The sequence below is a fragment of the Bubalus bubalis genome, chromosome 12 (genome assembly GCF_019923935.1).
Source record: "Bubalus bubalis isolate 160015118507 breed Murrah chromosome 12, NDDB_SH_1, whole genome shotgun sequence".
Lineage (NCBI taxonomy): Eukaryota > Metazoa > Chordata > Mammalia > Artiodactyla > Bovidae > Bubalus > Bubalus bubalis.
In genome coordinates, this window is record NC_059168.1 from 19,065,683 (window position 1) to 19,087,848 (window position 22,166).

Below are 22,166 nucleotides of genomic sequence, written 5' to 3' on the forward strand. Positions count from 1 at the left end.
AATTTTCTATGAAATATACCCTTCTGATGGGAAAGATACTGCAGATTTTATTCCTCCAAGTCTGACCAAAACCATTACTTTTAATATAGTATCAACTAAATAATTAAAAAGGGCTTAGGGTTCTGTAAGATCTTAGTGAAACTTTAAGTAATTTTCTGTTAGGCAGGTTTTGGATTCTGTTTTGTTTTGAAAAGTATACAAAATATACTAAAGTTTGTGTTTTGGAAAATATGGAATCTAATTTTACGAGTTGCATGCCAGTGCTTCTCCATAGAACTCAAGTGTCCCATCATGATAAGCAATAGTTATAACTGAGAAGTAACAAGTGAAGTGATGCATTATGGTTATAGTGTTTGAGATAAAGGTGCTACCAGACTTCCAGGTGTTCCTGGGGGAATACTCTGGTGCCAGGACTACCTAGGATCCCTTAAAATCGTAGTGGTGCCTTTGGGAAACCCAATGGAGGTTAAAATACCACTGTGAACCTGGGCTGACCCCAGTGAGTCCAACAATCCATGAAACACTTCTGGAGCCATCTTGACCTTCTGAGCTAGATTACTCTACAGTAACTCCAGCAAATCACGGCTCAGTTCTCATTACAAGGGACAAAAGACACATTTCTGATAATACTGAAGCATGTGTACATACCAAAGAATAGAACACTACGGCAGCATACGAAACATCACAGAACAGTGGATAGTTTCAAGGACATCAGAAGAGGTACTTCTTAGATTCTGCATAGTATTGTGACTCCAGATTGGAACAAAGAGATTGTCAAGCTCTGGGCAGGGGAAGCCCTTGAAAAATACTGTTGATTTGAAGGTGCAAGGGGCAGAAGGCTTATGCTTTTTAAGTAGCCAAACAAAAAAATAAGTAAAAGCACATTAAATTTATATGTGTATGTGTGTATAGGATTTTTAAAATTATGTAACTGAATACTTTAGGAAAAATATATATATGTGTCCCTAAAAATATCATGATCCAATCGTGTTGGGTATTTTAATTTTACTGGCTTTCCAAAGGTCCAAAGTTTCTATAACAATAAATTTCTCCACCTTCCGTACAATCAATAATTAAGATTGGTTCATCTCTGTGGATTCACATCTACTTTACCTAATACACTTTTATTTCTCTGCACCACTTTACCACCTCCCCGCCAAACAAAATCAAGTTGTATTAAAGTATTTTAACTGCAAATCCACTAGACTCCATTCTGACAAATATTTCAATTCATGAGACACCTTATCTATATTTGTACACTTTATTTAAAAACAAATAATACACTTAGAGCCACCAAAAAAGGATATCTTAATTAGCTTATCCATATCCTGAAATTACAAGAGAAACTTCTTGCACCACAAAAATTAGCATTTGGATTAATTTACATTAATTGATATTATATTTAAATTTTAAAATACCTGAAGATCAAACCATCTGGCTCAGGGCTCACCAGTTAGAGGGGTGAAGGGGTGTGGAGAAAAGGAGCTGTTTAGGAATCTGAACTGATGCCCTGAGGTCAGCTCTAGTAAACTGAACTTGAGAAACATAAAACAAGCAGTGGATTACAGGATTACAAAGAAGTGGTTCTTCCTAAAAACAAAAAACAGGTATTAGATTATATAGTTGGGATAGGTACAAAGGATATCTCTTAATCTGGATTGGAAAAAAGTTATGAGAAGGGGGTTGCATTTATTTCTCACAAGAGGTAAATTTCAGCCAAACAATGAGAAGAAAGTAGGGAGGATGGAATGTGGTAGACTGAAGGCTTTCTGATTGCTGATAATACCGAATCTAGCAGCTCTCTACAAGCCAAATAAAATACCATCCTCTGAGAAATTTTCAGAGAGAAGCTAACACACAATCAGGGAAAAATCATTCTACATTAACAAGGCACTCACTGGTTCACGGCCTGCTAAAAACCCAGGCAGACATTAGAGTTAATCTGAAATAAAATGAACTTTCTAATTTGCATCAGAGGGATGACAGGCATGTGGTCCCAGTTAAATCAAATCTAAAGCTTGACTAGCAAAGATCCAGAAAATTCTGACCCTTAAGCACCACTTCAGGAATACTGCTAGAATAAGTAAGTGGGATCTAGAGATCTCTGTTTGGCTTTATATTTGCTTTTTTTGGATTTAAAAAAAAAAAAGATACAGTCTGTTTGTGAACAGACTTTGTGAACCTGGTGTCCCGAGGAATGACACTGAGATCCAGCTGGATGATATGGCCAATTAAAAAACTTTCAGGAGCAAAAGTCAAATGGTTCAAATCATCTACAAAGGACCTGACCTTTGTTTTTAAACACAGATATGTTAGTTTTCTGGACCTTCCTCTAAAATGAATTTAAGGAATTGATACATTTCAGAAAAATATACATACAATTTCTGTCAGCTACTACTTTGTACAACCTGAATCCCAGTGTTAAAACAAAATACTGCAATTATATAAATACCTAAACAAGTAACACAGTAACAGAGACAACTTCTGAGCAAATAAAATGAGTGATTATGTACTGAATAGCCTTGAAACAGCTTTCAAAGAATAAAGTAAGCTGAAGGAAATCAGAGCTCCTTTCCCATGTAAATCAGTAACAACTCGGCTCTTGGTTGAAAACATCACATAGGCATATACTAACCAGAGATTATCTCCAGCTCACTATCAACATGGATGACAAATTTTAAGCAGTTCTTTCAAAAGAAAATCAAAATTAATTCGAAGCCTTTCAATCTGATTTGTGACACCTTTGTTCAATATAACTTAAATGACATAGCCTGAGAAAAGCACCAACACAGATTTTTAAAATTGCATCCAACCATTATTTTCGATGTCATAAAGATTTGCTTGAGTCAAAAATGGCAGCAATGACAAAGAGGTAGATATGAAAGATGCCATTTAAATACTATTCTTAGGTGGAATTTTAACTAGTTCAGGTGTTTAATTTAAAAACAATTTTTACTAGTTGAATCTTCATCATATAAGAATTGCATGACATGCTCTTGTGTAAAGGGGAAATAAATGAAGTACTAAAAAAAAAAATGAGCCTTTAAAAATTACATTTACTTAGCTAACATTAATGAGAGCCTGTAATTTTGATGAATCAGTAATATCTCCTTTTACCTGAACTTGATTTATAATGAAATAATAGTTATTTTCTTCTCTACTGAAATTTCTAGGAATTCACATTCAGAATTCTTGGAAAGTACTTATGGTGCTCAGAACAGCACGAAGACAGCGCATGAAATGTCCCCTGAAGTCCTAGAAGTTTTACAGACACATTAAAAAGACACTGATGGTCACAAATCAGGACCTTCACAGATGGGCAAACACTCAAACATCACGACACACACACACACACACACACACACACACACTCACTCATACACTCTCTCATACCTCTTCCCCACAAAACAACTCAATCCTCATCCTCACTGTAAGGCTGAATTTGTATTTTTTTTTTTTAAAGGCACCTCTCTTTCTCTAGCTATTGCCTTCTTGATGATATCGGTTTTGTCAAAAATCCTGAATGCTCAATGGAAATAGTTCAGTACTGAGAATGGAACATTTTTCAATTCACATTTGAATAGCCAGGTTTTCTTACATTCAGATTTTAATAAACTAGAATGACAGTCTTTAAAACAAGCATGCTAGCCTATAATGAATATCGTATATACAGTAATTTAAACATTTAGAACTATATATTATACTGCAAAGCAAAGAGCACAACACTCATCAAACTCATCATTACCTGCTGTGGACACTACCTCCAAAAATGAAAATACAAAACAGTAAAATGCACCTATGGTCTTTTATATATATATATATAATATATAGTCTATATATATTATATATATCCCTACAATATATATAATATATATTTATAAAATATACATACATTTTAGACATTTTCAAATAAATTTTTGTCATTATCTTCAAAAGAAACTTATAGCAAGAACACTGAAGGAATGAAACTCAGATAAACAAAAAATAACTCACAAAGTTCATTATCAGTGATACAGCTCAATTTCTCCCCTTTTAGTCATAACTAAAATGATTATAAAAGCTAAATACTTTGCATAACTAATTAATCTGTTTAATGGCAAAAATTGCTAAACGTGTTCAATAGAAAAATACTGAAGGTCATTATATCACTTATGTTAAATATCTGTCTATGGTTTGAGTAGCAAATGAGCTCCATATTGACAGCGGAGTTTCGAGAAGGGTGCTGCAAGCTCCCAGGGATGTACCCATAGCATATGAAAATAAGGCAGGGACCCACCTCATCTGCTGATTTTCATACTCTTCCAATACATTTCATTCAAAATATTTACAAATAAAGCACTATGAAAGCATTTCAATCATTGTTCAAATCTGGGATTTGTTCACTTTGTCAATTTTCATTGAAGTTTTGATAGGCTGATGGAAAAGTCAGACAAACACACACACACATATATATGCTTCTATCTGGTTGGAAGACAGCTTTGGCTCATTTCTAGGCTGAGATCGTAATAGTGCTAGTGGAGAAGAAATCCCTGTTTCTGGTACAACCTCCAAGAGCACAGCATTGGCTTTCTAAGGAACTTTCAACAGTTCCATCATTTGCACTACAGTCTACATATCTCATGGTTATTTTCCACTTACTAATAGAAAAATTTCAACCATGAGACCTAAAATGCAGGTGAAGAGAGTGTCTTAGTTTTGAGAATTCCAGTTGACAGAAGTAAAGCAGGCACTGAACACCCTGGAAGGTAATTAAAGCAATAATTGGTAGAACAATAGCTTGTAATCATCCATCACAAGTATGCCAATTAAGAGCACCTGACTGAAATTTTCCAGTATCCTTCTACAAATGTTAGGTCAGTGACATCATTTATTTACTTTGTGAAGAAGCCAAAAAGGAATTCACCAAACACAACGTGGAATTCTATACCCGCACAGGAATATAAACATTTACCTGGTAGCTCATGTCCAGGTCAATTCATTTGAATGTACAAAGCAGTCCCTTGAGCCCATTGTTAAGCACATATAAAATGACAAGGTAGCCGTGTCAAAATAAAGTGTATCTGTGTATCAACCAGGAAAATTTAACAAAGGTCCAGGTCCCTAAAGAAAATCTGCCTGTATGCTACAGAATTCTCGAGGCAGACAAGCAGAAATTTTAAAGAAAAACTGTCAATTAATATCCACACTATCATGTTAATACTTCTTCAGGGAGTAGATGTACGTATTAGAAGTGCCATTGCTATGATAATGGAATATGTGGGCATAGGAATGTAGAAATTACATCTGAGAGCCAAAGTACATTTTGCTGAAAATTTGGGAATTAGTAAAATTTCTGATTTCCAGATTGGTCTCTGCCATATTGGGCAAATAAGAAAGTGCATGAGGAAGAGGAGAGACAGCTGCAGGGATAAGGTCTACATACCATCTCCAGACAGTGGGGTCACATAAATCCCAAAAGCTAACCGTATGTGGCTCATTGGTAAGGTGAGCTCAGAGAACCCCAGGCCTTGAAGACATGGTTTTCCCCAGAAACAATATTGACTCACTGCCTATTAAAACATGCTATGTATTCCAATGAAACACTGGAGGTGGGGTAGGGCAAGGGAAAGAAAGAGAGAACTCTCTAGGCAATATTATACACCAAACTATTCCATCCAGATTTCCAAGAGGCTTTACATCTTGGAGATATTAATAACGGAACTTCTGGGGCACAAACATTTGCTTTATTTAGTAATTCTGCAAAGGCAGCTGCCTGAGGTTAACCATACCCTTTGGACCATTAAAACATAATAATTATGAACTATTTTTGGTAGGTGTCAGATAATTTTAATATCAGAGACAAAGAAGGAAGAGATCATGTGAAGCATGGTTATGTGGGTTCTAGTGAGTACTTGCAAGTAACTTCCAGCTCTTCAATCACTACAAGATACGATTTCATCAATATGAAATAATCTGATACTATAAATATCACAGGAATAAAGTGAAATTTAAAATTAACAGAAATCATTATAAAGATATGCCCTGCTTGCCATTAAAAATAAACAGAATCTTCAACCTGAATAAGTTAAATTCTTTAGTAAAAGCAGACTCGTATCAACTATTCTTCATAATGGTGAGTATTTTTGACAGCTAAACTTTAGAATGGTACCAAATCTATTTTCAAAAACGTTAATACAATATAGAAATCTGCTTACAAACTAAATATTTGTTTAGCATTTCTGAATAATAATATATTTAACATATTATTGCATTTTTTTCCCTCTAATAAGTAAAATGTTTTGCCAGGTGCTTTATGAGAACAGTTGAAAGGAGAGCTAAATTAAAAACTCATTTTAACACTGTTTGGTCATTATGCACATAGGGGTTAGTACAGTAGATGTGATAAAGATTACCATTTTAACTATCTAATATGTTTAACAAGATTTCTCAGGGGAGAACTAGGTCTAAATTGCCATTCTTCCTCTATTCATTCCCAGTAATCAAGCTTTTTAATTATCCCTTATAATATGCCCTATTTACTCAATAGGGACAAGCTAAACCTATGTTTGTTCTTCGCTGAGGCCTGCCTAGCGAATTAGAACAACCTCAGAAATAAAAGCTCCTGTTTGGGGAAAAATTTTAAAGTTTTCAGGCTCACAGATTCAGCTGAGCTTGCAGCAACCTGAACAAACCTTAGTTTTAGAAAACAGTGTACGAATTGCAAAACTATACTTTAACAAATGTTCTCTGTGCTCCTTCAGCAGAACAAAAGGGCTGGATGGGTTGACTCTTGCCCTGGTCTTCTGTATCTCTTTTGTGCAGTTGATTACTTATAAAGAGCTAGAAAGTGAAGATGATGCATTGTGTCATACAAAGACTTTAGCCAGTGCATCCGCCCCAGCACTGGCTATATAGCATTTAGATGGGTGGAAAGCTACATCATGAATTGATTCTTCAAACTTTTTCCGATGAGCTGTGAACTCTTGGATACACGTCTTACTTTCTAGGTTCCATAAACGTATTGAACAGTCATGACCTATATTAAAAGAAAAGAAATTAAGAGAAAAATTACATTAAATGTGAAAACTGTAAGAATAAATAAATAATTCAAAGCTGTACTTACTGCCAGACATTAAGTACAGGCCATTTGGATCAACTGCTAAACTTGTAACGGCTTCTAGGTGGGCTACCATCGAGTGGATCAGTTTGCCTTTGGAAAAAGAGATTGTTACTCTTTAGTAATAGTTTTTCTCATCCTGAATACCAGCCAGCTACCACACTGTACTGGCTCCACCAGCCACCCCTCTCTGTGTAGTCTCTGCATCAAAGACTTTCCCAACTGCTAAAACAATGCATGTCTCCCTCCTTGCTCTAGCCATGGTGATGATGAGAAACAAAAGGTCAACTTTCAGATTATATTTTTGTCTTTCACAATATGGAAGTCAGTAATTTGTACATAAATATTCCTTTAAGGCATGTTCATTAACTAAAATTCAGACATTATTAATCACTAACTTTGGATCCTTTAGCTACAAGCAAATTATACATTGTGGAAAGAGAAGAAAAGACTGCGACAAAGACAAAGGAGCAGAAAATCTGGCCACAATTTTGGTGGAAAGAGTACATGGAAAGATATTAAAAATACTAAATTATTCATCAAACGCAGCTAAACAAAGTTAACAAAAGTCGATAGCAGATTCTCAAGTAAATATGGCTACTAACACAGTGAGTTTTTCTCCCAGTCAGCTCTTCATGTTCCCTTTAGACTAGTGAAAAATAACCTAATAAAAATTGGGAAAACTTCCATACCCCAATGCAAATCCATCAGGACCAAATAATCAGTATTATAAAATAAAAAAAATTAGTCCATGAAAAAACAAATCAAATGACTCAGGGGTTTTCCATCTGTAACACTAAGAATCTTAAAAAATTAAACAATTTTAAACAAAACATAATTATCAAATATATGCCTGTACTTCCAACATGTTTCTACTTTTCCATAATATAGTAACATTTTATTGGTATCTGAATGAATTTTTCATTATGTTCTGAGTAATAACCTTGGTCTAGGGTCAAAATACAGCACCTATTTACTATTAAATAAACCAAGATGATCCCATATGCTATCATGAACACTGATTCTTTGCAGAGTTAGATGAAGTAAAAACAAATGATCTGAGAGAGAATCTGTGTTTCAGTGCCTATTCCCTGACCATAAAGCCACCAACAGACACCAAAATTACAGTTGTGATTTCTTTTTTCAATAATAATCAATTTAAATACATTCTTACCTGTATTGTTATCATAGAATTTGATGTGTCTGTCTTCATGGGCAGTGATACTGATGGGAAGAGTGGGGTGACTGATGACTCTATTTATTTGGCAGGAAGAGTTGGCTGCTAAAAAGAAAAAATTAAAGAGCAACACAAATTTGTCAAAGCTACCATTTCTTCACACAAAAAAGAACATTCACATAAGAGCCTGGAAAAGTAGGAGATGGACTTTTAATTTGTCTTTAGTTCATTTATTCTGCAACTGTGTTCATAACTGTGATGTTAGGAAATGAGACTCGTCTGAGAAACACTCTACTGACAAATCTAGAAGTACTTGGGAATTAGAATTTCCTTTCCACCACCTGCTCTGTAGGGATGCCACCGAGAAATTAGCTCAGAGCCATGGGCATCTCTCATTTAACAGTGGTCTATGATACTATGATACTATGATACCACTTTCAGAAAATTCCATCATTATTTCATGTCGATAAGTTCCAAATTTAAATCTCAGCTTTGTCTAGACACAGAGCTCTTTATCACATGGTCATTATCTAAAGATAAACATGACAAAGGGAGCTTCTTAACTCTTTAGTCTTTTCCTTCTCATCAAAATAGAAATGGTCATCTATCGATAATCTGCCATGTATGGAATCTGAAAACAGCATCCTAACAGTACTTTTTGTACACTATTTAATAATCTTCAAAGAGATCTTAATTATACATGCACACTGAGATGGGCGGGCCAATTGTCATTAGGTCCTTAACCTAGTGAATGAACTAAGGTCCAGAAAACAGCTGTTATAGCCCCTAAAATCATGGTAACAAAGCCAGTACCTATTCCAATGCCTGCTCTATCCAAACTAGATGACTCATGCAAATCAGGCAACTGTCAAAACAGGTACCTAAACTATCACAAGTTCCTCCTCAAAGTCTTTATTCAAATGGAAATCAATTATGAAGAACTTATGTTTAGTGATTTTTGTTACCATAATTTTGATAAGGAAAAATCTACATAAAGATAACACTAATTTAAGATATATCAAAGTTAAAATAATTATTATATTAATATCAGGGTCTTGGAAGAAGAAGGAATGTCCTTACAGAGTATAATTGGGGCAACCACCAAATTTGAGTGTAAACAATAACTCATACAATAGCATTGTGTCATTGAAAATTCCTTGATTTTGATAATGTAATATGCTGTCAGAGAATGCCCTTGTTCTTAGGAATTACATACTAAAGGACCTAGGGGTATACGGATATACTGTCTCCTAAGTGGCTCAGAATTTTAAAGTATACACACATACAGACAATGACAAAGTAAATGTGACTAATATGGCAAAAGGTTAAAAACTAGTGAATTTGAGTGAAGTGTAGCCAGAAGTTCTTATACTATTTTTGAAACTTTTCCTTAAACTTAAAACTTCAAAAATAAAGCATTCTTAACATTTTTTAAATCTCAGAATAAGTATCATGAAGTTATACTCACAACAGAAAATAAAACTATGTAAAGTTAAAAATAGCTCCAATATTAGTCCACTCTACAGGACTTTCATATGGTACCTAGAAACATGACCTCTTAAAAGCTGAAAAGTCTTTTCCAATGCTGACAGCAGGTAGCCACCCAGTCTGTTATCTATGTGCACAATAGAAGTCACCTGACCGTGGGATGAACTCTGGGTTGCTTACACTCATTTTAAATGGTCCTAGACAAAGAATTTAGATTCAAAATTCATTCTATGGATGCTTTTTCTGACAGAAATAACACACCATTGAGCAGTATCCTCTGTAAGGTCTATCAGGAGAATAACAACAAAAATAAGTAAAATATCCCATATATTTTGAGAGAGAGGTTTCTGAGAAGAGCTTCAATTACTTTGAGATCTAGAAAACGAGTATGATAGAAATCAGGGAAAAGAAAGTTCTTATTTAGTAATACTTTTTAAGGAAGTTTCTCCACTTGATGGTAAGTCAGATAAGTAAAAGTCAGCAACCACAAAGAACACTAGAAATAAAGACCTACCAGCCATTATTCTAACAATGAACCTAAAACAATCCTCCAAATATTTATTTATATTCAGCTTGTGACTGAGAAATGGATTCACAAATACTCGGTTACCTCTTTCAACTACCTTCGACTTAATCAAGCCCAATTACCACTGGCAAGAAGGCAGGTGATTTATTCCGATTCTAAGAACAAACATCTTTCATCCTTCTAAATTATACAAAATTCTCTTTTAGCTTAAAACATGTTTGGTCTGAACGTCAATTTAAAAAACACCTACTAAATTCCATAATACAATAACACAGTCAAACATAAACAGCTAAGGGACTACAGCAGTCACAGTAGACAGCAATAAGTTTGTTTCATATAACTCTAAAGTAATCAAATTGTTAATTTAGGAAATGTCAGGACGTATCATCATAATCTAAAAGAGTTATCACTTATTCCATTAATGATGCCTTTTTTCAAAACGTTCTTGGGAGTCTTCTTCTGAAAAGGCTTCTAGTTTCATTCCAATTCCAAAGAAACGCAATGCCAAAGAATGTTCGAACTATCACACAATTGCACTCATCTCACACACTAGCAAAGTAATGCTCAAAATTCTCCAACCTAGGCTTCAAATGTATGTGAACCAAGAACTTCCAAATGTTCAAGCTGGATTTAGAAAAGGCAGAGGAACCAGAGATCAAATTGCCAATATCTGCTGGATCACACAAAAAGCAAGAGAATGCCAGAAAAACATCTGCTTTATTAACAACGTTAAAGGCTTTGACTGTGTGGATCACAACAAAGTGTAGAAAATTTTTAAAGAGATGCGAATACCAGACCTCCTTACTGGGAATACCAGTCCACCACACTGATGGACATAGAGGTAAGAAATCTGTATGCAGGTCAAGAAGCAACAGTTAGAACTGGACATGGAACAATGGACTGGTTGGAAATTGGGAAAGGAGTATGTCAAGGCTGTATACTGTCACCCTGCTTATTTAACTTAAATGCAGACTACATCGTGTGAAATGCTGGGCTGGATAAAGCACAAGCTGGAATCAAGACTGCCGGGAGAAATAACAATAACCAGAGAGATGCAGATGACACTACCCTCAGGGAAGAAAGCAAAGAGGAACTAAAGAGCCCCTTGATGAAAGTGAAAGAGGAGAGTGAAAAAGCTGGCTTAAAATTCAACATTCAGAAAACTAAGATCATGGCATCTGATCCTATCACTTGACAGCAAATAGACGGGGAAACAGTAAGCAACTTTATTTTCTTGGGCTCCAAAATCACTGGAGATGGTGACTACAGCCATGAAATTAAAAGACACTTGCTCCTTGAAAGAAAAGCTATGACTAAACTAGGCAGCATATTAAAAAGCAGAGACATTACTTTGCTGACAAAGGTCCATCTAGTCAAAGCTGTGGTTTTTCCAGTAATCCTGTATGAGTATGAGTTGGACCATAAAGAAATCTGAGTGCCAAAGAATTGATGCTTTTGAATTGTGGTGTTGGAGAAGGCTCTCTTGAGTCCCTTGGACTGCAAGGAGATCAAACCAGTCAATCCTAAGGAAATCAGTCCTGAATTTTCACTGGAAGGACTGATACTAAAGCTGAAGCTCCAATACTTTGGCCACCTGATGGGAAGAACTGACTCACTGGAGAAGACCCTGATGCTGGGAAAGATTGAGGGAGGAGGAGAAGGGGACAACAGAGGATGAGATGGTGGGATGGTATCATCGACTTGATGGCCATTAGTTTGAGCAAGTGGTGATGGACAGGGAAGCCTGATGTGCTGCAGTCCACGGGCTTGAAAAGAATCGGATACGACTGAGTGACTGAACTGAACTGATCAGGCAAAAAAGTCATATGACTTTACAGTTAAACATCTTGGGGGAAAATGGAATTTCCTAGCTCAGTTTATTCATCTCACTCACTGGACTTGAAAGTGACAAAAAAGTGAAAGTGTTAGCTCTCTCAGTCCGTCCTACTCTTTTTGATGCCATGGACTATAGCCTGCCAGGCTCCTTTGTCCATGGAATTCTCCAGGCAAGAATAACAGAGTGGGTTGCCATTTCCTTCTCCAGGAGATCTTCCCAGCTCAGGGATCAAACCTGGTCTCCTGCACTGCAGGCAGATTCTTTATCTGAGCCACCAGGGAAACCCTAGACTTGAGATCTTATTAATGTGTAGCAGTCATTAAAATCAACATTTATGCTAAGAACATTCAAAGAACTGACGATAATCTCTGAAGGAAATTTTTTAAATGTTTATAACCTTAATTTCATACTGGTTTTTCATCTTACTATAGTAGCTTTAGGTCATATATCTAAGCACTATTTTAAATTTACTGCAAGTCTAAAATGTATTTCTTGGCAAAAAGAAAAAATTCATTTTCCTACTCCATAATCTCAATTTTTACTTTTTTGTCTCTTTTACATCCAAGTAGTTCAAAGTTCCATTCAAACCTACCCCCCTAAATAATTCTTACAGGATACCAGGAGAAAACAAGGAACAACAGATCGGAAACAGAAAATGAAGAAAGCCAAAATGGAATGAAGGAATTTTTCGAGAGAAAAAGGTAAAAGGGAGAGGAGACAGAGTCATACATATTCACACACATGAACACACTCATCATGGTAATCATTTTTAAAGCTAGTTCTCAGATTCAAACAACACTGTACGTGTATGTAGCTTTATCAACTGCAGCCTAAACTTACTGTTTGTTTGAAGCCTAAAGGCAGAAAGTAATGGTTATAAAAGGCAAAACTCCAAAGGATTCTGTATTATCTTCTTCACAATCTGAGTCATTATTTCCTGGTTTCCTGTATCCAATAAGAAGATTCAGATTTGGGATTCTGACAGGCACAACTTGATCTATTTTCTAATCAGTACTGAACTGTGTCATTTATGAAAAGAAGCTCGTTTTAAAGATAAAATTATGAGGGAGGAAGGGCAATATAGGGGTAGGGAAGTACAAGGTACAAACTATTAGGTATAAAATAAGCTACAAGGATATACTGTACAACACAAGGAACAGAACCAATATTTTATAATAATTATAAATGGAGAATAACTTTTAAAAATTGTGAATCACTATACTGTACACCTGGATCGGTAGGTGCCCAATATGCTGCTGGAGATCAGTGGAGAAATAACTCCAGAAAGAATGACGTGATGGAGCCAAAGCAAAAACAATATCCAGTTGTGGATGTCACTGGTGATAGAAGCAAGGCCCAATGCTGTAAAGAGCAATATTGCGTAGGAACCTGGAATGTCAGGTCCATGAATCAAGGCAAATTGGAAGTGGTCAAACAGGAGATGGCAAGAGTGAATGTCGACATTCCAGGAATCAGCAAACTAAAATGGACTGGAATGGGTGAATTTAACTCAGATGACCATTATATCTATTACTGTGGGCAGGAATCCCTTAGAAGAAATGGAGTAGCTATCACGGTCAACAAGAGTCCGAAATGCATTATTTGGATGCAATCTCAAAAACAACAGAATGATCTCTATTCGTTTCCAAGGCAAACCATTCAATATCACGGTAAGCCAAGCCTATGCCCCAACCAGTAACGCTGAAGAAGCTGAAGTTGAACGGTTCTATGAAGACCTACAAGACCTTCTAGAACTAACACCCAAAAAAGATGTCCTTTTCATTATAAGGGACTGGAATGCAAAGTAGGAAGTCAAGAAACACCTGGAGTAACAGGCAAATTTGGCCTTGGAATACGGAATGAAGCAGGGCAAAGGCTAATTGAGTTTGCCAAGAGAACACATTGGTCATACATAACAAACACTCTCTTCCAACAACACAAGAGAAGACTCCACACATGGACATCACCAGATGGTCAACACTGAAATCAGACTGATTATATTCTTTGCAGCCAAAGATGGAGAAGCTCTATACAGTCAGCAAAAACAAGACCTGGAGCTGACTGTGGCTCAGATCATGAACTCCTTATTGCCAAATTCAGACTTAAATTGAAGAAAGTGAGGAAAACCACTAGACCATTCAGGTATGATCTAAACAAATCTTATGATTATACAGTGGAAGTGAGAAATAGATTTAAGGGACTAGATCTCATAGACAGAGTGCCTGATGAACTATGGATGGAGGTTTGTGACACTGTACAGAAGACAGGGATCAAGACCATCCCCATGGAAAAGAAATGCAAAAAAGCAAAATGGCTACCTGAGGAGGTCTTACAAATAGCTGTGAAAAGAAGAGAAGTGAAAAGCAAAGGAGAAAAGGAAAGATATAAGCATCTGAATGCAGAGTTCCAAAGAATAGCAAGGAGAGATATGAAAGCCTTCCTCAGCAATCAATGCAAAGAAATAGAGGAAAACAATAGAATGGGAAAGACTAGAGATCTCTTCAAGAAAATGAGAGATACCAAGGGAACACTTCATGCAAAGATGGGGTCGATAAAGGACAGAAATCGTATGGACCTAATAGAAGCAGAAGGTATTAAGAAGAGGTGTCAAGAATACACAGGAGAACTGTACAAAAAGGAGCTCCATGATCCAGATAATCACGATGGTGTGATCACTCACCTAGAGCCAGACACCCTGGAATGTGAAGTCAAGTGGCCCTTAGAAAGCGTCACTGTGAACAAAGCTAGTGGAGGTGATAGAATTCCAGTTGGGCTATTTCAAATCCTGAAGGATGACACTGTCAAAGGGCTGCACTCAATATGCCAGCAAATGTGGAAAACTCAGCAGTGGCCACAGGACTAGAAAAGGTCAGTTTTCATTCCAATCCCAAAGAAAGGCATTGCCAAAGAATGTTCAAACTACCGCACAATTGTACTCATCTCACATGCTAGTAAAGTAATACTCAAAATTCTCCAGGCCAGGCTTCAGCAGTATGTGAACTGTGAACTTCCAGATGTTCAAGCTGGTTTTAGAAAAGGCAGAGGAACCAGAGATCAAATTGCCAACATCCACTGGATCATCGAAAAAGCAAGCGAGTTCCAGAAAAACATCTATTTCTGCTTCATTGACTATGCCAAAGCCTTTGACTGTGTGGATCACAATAAACTGTGGAAAATTCTTCAAGAGATGGGAATACCAGACCACCTGACCTGCCTCTTGAGAAACCTATATGCAGGCCAGGAAGCAATAGTTAGAACGGACATGGAACAACATACTGGTTCCAAACAGGAAAAGGAGTACATCAAGGCTGTATATTGTCACCCTGCTTATTTAACTTATATGCAGAGTACATCATGAGAAACACTGGGCTGGATGAAGCACAAGCTGGAATCAAGATTGCCGGGAGAAATATCAATAACCTCAGATATGCAGATGACACCACCCTTACGGCAGATAATGAAGAGGAACTAAAAATAAAAAGCCTCTTGATGAAAGTGAAAGAGGAGAGTGAAAAAGTTGGCTTAAAGCTCAACATTCAGAAAACGAAGATCATGGCATCTGGTCCCATCACTTCATGGCAAATAGATGGGGAAACAGTGGAAACAGGGTCAGACTTTATTTTGGGGGGCTCCAAAATCACTGCAGGTGGTGACTGCAGCCACGAAATTAAAAGACGCTTACTCCTTGGAAGGAAAGTTATGACCAAACTAGAGAGTATATTGAAAAGCAGAGATATTACTTTGCCAACAAAGGTCCATCTAGTCAAGGCTATGATTTTTCCAGTAGTCATGTACAGATGTGAGAGTTGGACTGTGAAGAAAGCTGAGCGCTGAAGAATTGATGCTTTTGAACTGTGGTATTGGAGAAGACTCTTGAGAGTCCCTTGGACTCCAAGGAGATCGAACCAGTCCATCCTAAAGGAGATCAGTCCTGGGTGTTCATTGGAAGGACTGATGCTGAAGCTGAAACTCCAATACTCTGGCCACCTCATGCAAAGAGTTGACTCATTGGAGAAGACCCTGATGCCGGGAGGGATTGGGGGCAGGAGGAGAAGGGGACGACAGAGGATGAGATGGCTGGATGGCATCACCGACTCGATGAACATGAGTTTGAGTGAACTCCAGGAGTTGGTGATGGACAGGGAGGCCTGGCGTGCTGTGATTCATGGGGTCGCAAAGAGTCAAACACGACTGAGCAACTTAACTGAACTAATACTGTATACCTGTAACATATAATATTGTATAGAAACTATAATTAAAAATATAAGATTACGAAAAATAGATTTACAGGCACTGTATAAAATATTTTGTTGTGCTTTGCAAATACCGTGTTGTTTTACAAATTGAAAATCTGTGGCAACTCTGTACTTAGCAATTCTATTGGTTCCATTTTTTCAATAGAAATCTGTTCAATTTGTGTCTATGTCACATTTTGGTAATTCTTGCAATATTTCAAACTTTTATATCTTATTATTAACAATAATATTAATAGCCAGGACATGGAAGCAACCTAGATGTCCATCAGCAGATGAATGGTTAAGAAAGCTATGGTACATATACACAATGGAGTATTACTCTGCCATTAAAAAGAATACATTTGAATCAGTTCTAATGAGGTGGATGAAACTGGAACCTTTTATACAGAGTGAAGTAAGCCAGAAAGAAAAACACCAATACAGTATACTAACGCATATATATGGAATTTTGAAAGATGGTAACAATAACCCTGTGTACGAGACAGCAAAAGAGACACTGATGTATAGAACAGTCTTATGGACTCTGTGGGAGAGGGAGAGGGTGGAAAGATTTGGGAAAATGGCATTGAAACATGTAAAATATCATGTATGAAACGAGTTGCCAGTCCAGGTTCGATGCACGATACTGGATGCTTGGGGCTGGTGCACTGAGATGACCCAGAGGGACGGTATGGGGAGGAAGGAGGGAGGAGGTTCAGGATGGGGAACACATGTATACCTGTGGTGGATTCATTTTGATATTTGGCAAAACTAATACAATTATGTAAAATTTAAAAATAAAATAAAATTTAAAAAAATAATATTAATTAATTGTTACTATTTGTTATGGTGATCTGTGGTTCTAATCCTTGATATTTTAATTGTTTTGGCATGCTATGAACTGCACCCATATAAGACGGTGAACTTGACAAACGCTGGTCAGTTGTTCCACCTACCAGCTGTAAAACCCCATGTCTCTCCCTCTCAGGGGAGCCTTCCTAAGTCTCTGAAGCACAAAAACATTGAAATTAGACCAATCAATAACCCTACAATGACCAAGTGTTCAAATGAAGGAAGACTTATACACACTTCTCACTTTAAATCAAAAGCCAGAAATGGTTAAGTTTAGTGAGGAAGACATGTCGAAATGATAGGCTGAAAGCTAGGTCTCTTGCTCCAGTTAGCCAAGTTTTGACTGCAAAGGAAAAAAGTTCTTGAAGAAAACTGAAAATGCTACTCCAGTAAAAATACAGATGATAAGAATGCAAAACAATGTGGAGAAAGTTTTAGTGGTCTGGATAAAAGATCAAACCAGCCACAACATTCCCTTAAGCCAAAGCCTCATCTAGAGTAAGGTACTAACTCTCTTTAATTCTACAAAGGCTGAAAGAGGTGAGAAAGCTGCAGAAGAAAAGTTTGAAGCTAGAAGAAGTGCGTTCATGAAGTTTAAGGAAAGAAGCTGTCTCTATCACATAAAAGTGCAAAGTGAAGTAGCAAGTGCTGATGTGGAAGCTGAAGCAATTTATCCAGATCTAGCTGAGATAATGAATAAAGGTGGCTACACTAATAATAGATCCACGTAGACAAAACAGCCTCTATTGGAAGAAGCTGCTACCTAGGACTTTCATAGCTAGAGGGAGGTCAATACCTGGCTTCAAAGCCTCAACAAGCTGACTCCCTTGTGAGGGGTTAATGTAGCTGGTGACTTAATGGTGAATCCAATGCTCATTTAACATTCTGAAAATTCTATGATCCTTAAGAATTATAATAATCTACTCTGCCTTTGCTTTATAAAAGGGAACAACAAAGCCTGGATGACAGCATATATGCTTACAACATGGTTTACTGAATATTTTAAGCCTACTCTTGAGAACTACTGCTCAGAAAAGAAGATTCCTTTCAAAATATTATTGTTCACTGACAATGTCACCCAAGAGCTCTGATAGAGATGTACAAGATTCATGCTTTTTCATGCCTCCTAACAAAACCTTCATTCTACATACAGCCCATGGATCAAGGAGTGATTTTGACCTTCAAGTCTTATTATTTAAGGAATACATTTCTTGAGGCTACAGCTGCCATAGATAGTGATTTCTCTGATGGATCCAAGCAAAGTCAATTGAAAACCTTCTGGAAAGGATTTACCATTCTAGATGCCATTAAAAGTATTTGTGATTCATGAGAAGCAGTCAAAATGTCAACACAAACAGGAGTTTGGAAAATGTTAGTTCCAACCCTCATGGATGACTATGAAGGGTTCAAGACTTCAGTGAAGGAAGTTTTGGGCATGGTGGAAATAGCAAGAGAACTAGAATTAGAAGTGAAGCCTGATGATGTGACTGAATTGCTGCAATCTCATGAGAAAACCCATGATGGATGAGGAAACGCTTCTTATGGATGAGCAAAGAAAGTGGTTTCTTGGGAAGGAATGTATTCTTGGGGATGATGCTGGGAAGATTGTTGAAATGACAACAAAGGTCACATAATTATATAAATCTTGTTGATCAAGCAGTGGCAGGGTTTGAAAAGACTTCCTCCCATTTTGAAAGGAGTTGTACTATAAGTAGAATGCTATCAAACATCCACGCATGCTAGAGAGAAGTCGTTTGTGAAAGGAAGAGTCAACTGATGCAGCAAACTTCACTGCTGGCTTATTTAAGAAACTGCCACAGTCACCCCGACCTTCAGCAACCACCACTCTGATCAGTCACCCATGAGCATCGTGGCGAGACCCTCCCCCAGGCAAAAAGACTGCGACTCACTGAAGGCTAAGATGATAGTTAGCATTTTTCAGCAACAAAATATTTTTAAATTAAGGTATGTGCACACTTAACAGTCTCTAGCACAGTGTAAACATAACTTTAATATGCATTGGAAAAACAAAAGCTTCGTGTGACTAACTCTATTGTGATATGTATGTGCTTTATTTCGCAGGTCTGAAACCGAACCTGCAATAACTCCAAGATACGCCTGTATTTAGAATAAATGTTATTTTCTTCAAATAGAATTGAAAACTAAACATTTGGTATAAAATTAAATGACTTCTCTTTAGAATAGATCAAATGCTACTTCAACCAGTAGAGTTATAAAACTTAACCTAAAGACTTAAAATCAACTGTAAATCATTATATCCTTCACATATAACTGTGTTATATGATCTTGAGGCAGAACTCTTTATAATGACAAGTATTTTTCATTGTTGACTCTAGTAATTCTAATTTTGATAACACTAAAAAATTGATCCAAACATATACTACTTAAAATTGGTATACATACTTGAATCTAGATTGGATTCTAAAGTGAGAATGCGTTGTTGTGTTTCCATGTTAAAGATGCTTGTGTATCCTTTGCTGAATGATGCTACCATATGGCTTGGGTCACTGCTCACCAGATCCACAGAGGCAGGGACTCCCAGTTCTATAAGTCAAAACATATTAGAAGAGAATGTCAGTTAGGGTATACTTTACAATATGCTTCAAATACAGCAAAACAAGCAGCGGTGTAAGAAGAAAACCAAGCTCAATGCTAGAGTAAGAATTCACTCTTTTAGTCCTAGTTTGTTTTACTATCCTTACTTGTTTACCACATCTTCCACCAGTCACTCAGCCACTGTATTTATTGAATCCAAGCCTTTATTTAGGAATAAATGGAAAACATATGGACTACAAGTTTTTCTACTTCCATCTCAGATCAACCTGAGGTGTAGAGTGGCATCACGGGAATTCTTCATTTTAAAAGCCCATCTAACTTTAGTGAGTTACTAGGAATTCTAATTCACTAAAAATATGGAATTCAAGAAGTAAAATTTCAAATTGCTATTTATTGGTAGAGTCATACAAATATCAAATGCAGGCAACTCGTCAAAACCTAGGCACAAGTTATGGCAGCTCATGAATAAAGAAGACAATTTTATTTATCATTTAGAATAGGGTAAAACTTGGTTAAAATCTGGAACTTATTTATAAATATTAAAAGTGAAATTCTATGTATATGTGATCATAATCTGATTTTTAAAATCTGGTTCAAAATCTAAGTAAACTAACAGTTCAAAAATGTGTATCTTCCAGAAGAAGATACATTAATGGGCAATGAGCATACAAAAAAAGTGCTCAAAATAGCCACCAAAGAAATACAACTTAAAAGGACAATGAAATACTATTGCACACACCCATCAAAATGGCTAAAATTAATTACACTATCAACAACAAATGTTTGTAATTAAGGATGTAGGGCTCCTGGAATTCTCACACATTGCAATAAGTGGTACAACATGGCACAACCGCTTTCAAAGAAAGTTTGGCGATGCCACATAAAGTTAAATAGTTAAATGCATAAATCTACTTCTAAAGCCCCAAAATTCTATTTACAGGTCTTTACCTGCCTGTGATTAAAAAAAAAATACAAATGTTCATAGGAGTTTTGTTCATAATAGGAAAAATCTAAAAACAAGCCAAATGCTCATCAAGAGGTAAATTATAAACACAGTGGTTTAAATAAATAACTACAAACAATAAAATTAAATTATTAACATTTATTACCACATGGATAAGCAACAAGAACATTACAGTAAGAGTAAAATGTCAGATATAAAAAGAGTATACATTGTACGACTTCATTTATATGAAATTTTAGAATAGACAAAACTAATTTATAATGAAAGAAACCACAACAGTGGGTACGTCTGGTTGGGAATGAGGGGAGGAGATGACTGTGAATAACACAGAGAAACTTTCGGGCACTGAAGGAAACGTTCTCTATCTTGATAGAAGCAAAAGTTTCATGTATTTGTCAAACTTATGAAAATGTATCCTTAATATCTGTTTTTGACTGTATATAAATTATTTCAATTTTTAAAAATTCAAAACAAATGCCTGCTACTTCACCAAATAGTATGCTTTTTAAAATTATACATACTAAGTTGGAAATTCAACCAAATATATTTTCACTGCTTAAAAAAAAAACCTTCAAATTAAATTTAGAACAGTTAGAGTCTGTAGAATCATCTATTTGTTTCTTTTAGAATAAGACATTTTACAAAAGACTCTGTAAGAAAAAGGAGAAAAAGGTATGTACCTTGATTATCATTAAACACACTCAGGGCTGGAGCAACCTCCGTTGTATTCCACAACCGGAGAGTGCCATCTGCTGAACAGGACAACAAACGCTGGTGTGCTGCACTGTAGGCCAAGCCCCAGACTGCGTCCGTGTGGCCCAAGAGAGGGCCTCTTAAGACAGAAGGATCTACGACAACAGCAAGAATGCAGGGGAAAAGCACAAATCATAAAGGTACTGAGAGAGTCCAATGGAAAGTAGAAGATACAAACAAAGTATAAAATATACTTCCTAGTTTCTATTATTCTTTTGAAATGTAGCAAGAACAGGACTGGAAACAATGCAAATATAGGGTTTAAAGTGTCTAAATTAAAATTTTAAAGTACATATTTTTCTCCTTAAAAAAATCAGCCATTTCTTTCTTCCTCCCTTTTTTTCTTCCCATTTGTCTTGATTTTTTTTTTTTAAAGCATGTTAACACAAACCATTAGAATTTAATCTTCTTGCAGAGAAACCACAACTCGCATTCCCCGAGGAAGTGATGTCCTTCAGCACCTGGCACACACCCTTCAGGTCACCTGTGCTACAATGGTATGACTACCATTAAAGCTCTTGGGAGCAACAGGCCTCTGACATTCTTAATGGACATGAACTGAGACCTAGAGAAATCCCCAAATTCTCAAACAAGACACATGGATGATACGCATGTGGTGAGGGAAAGGGGGAGGAGCCAGGAAGGAGTGTTTCATGATAAA

General features: G+C 36.5%; 1 protein-coding gene across 4 annotated transcripts in view; it reads right to left on the minus strand.

Annotated features, from left to right (window-relative positions):
• Positions 1–1,247: 1,247 nt before the first annotated feature.
• STRN (striatin) overlaps positions 1,248–22,166 on the minus strand; it is a 110,443-nt gene continuing 89,524 nt past the window's right edge. For all 4 annotated transcript variants that reach the window (XM_025260869.3, XM_006056846.4, XM_006056845.4 and 1 more), the window contains 5 exons: positions 21,433–21,600; positions 19,636–19,776; positions 8,271–8,378; positions 7,103–7,189; positions 1,248–7,015 (listed from right to left, as the gene is read on the minus strand). In XM_025260869.3, coding sequence (XP_025116654.1) covers positions 6,846–7,015; positions 7,103–7,189; positions 8,271–8,378; positions 19,636–19,776; positions 21,433–21,600 — 674 coding nt within the window. In that variant the 3' untranslated portion in view covers positions 1,248–6,845. The remainder of the gene's footprint in view (positions 7,016–7,102; positions 7,190–8,270; positions 8,379–19,635; positions 19,777–21,432; positions 21,601–22,166) is intronic.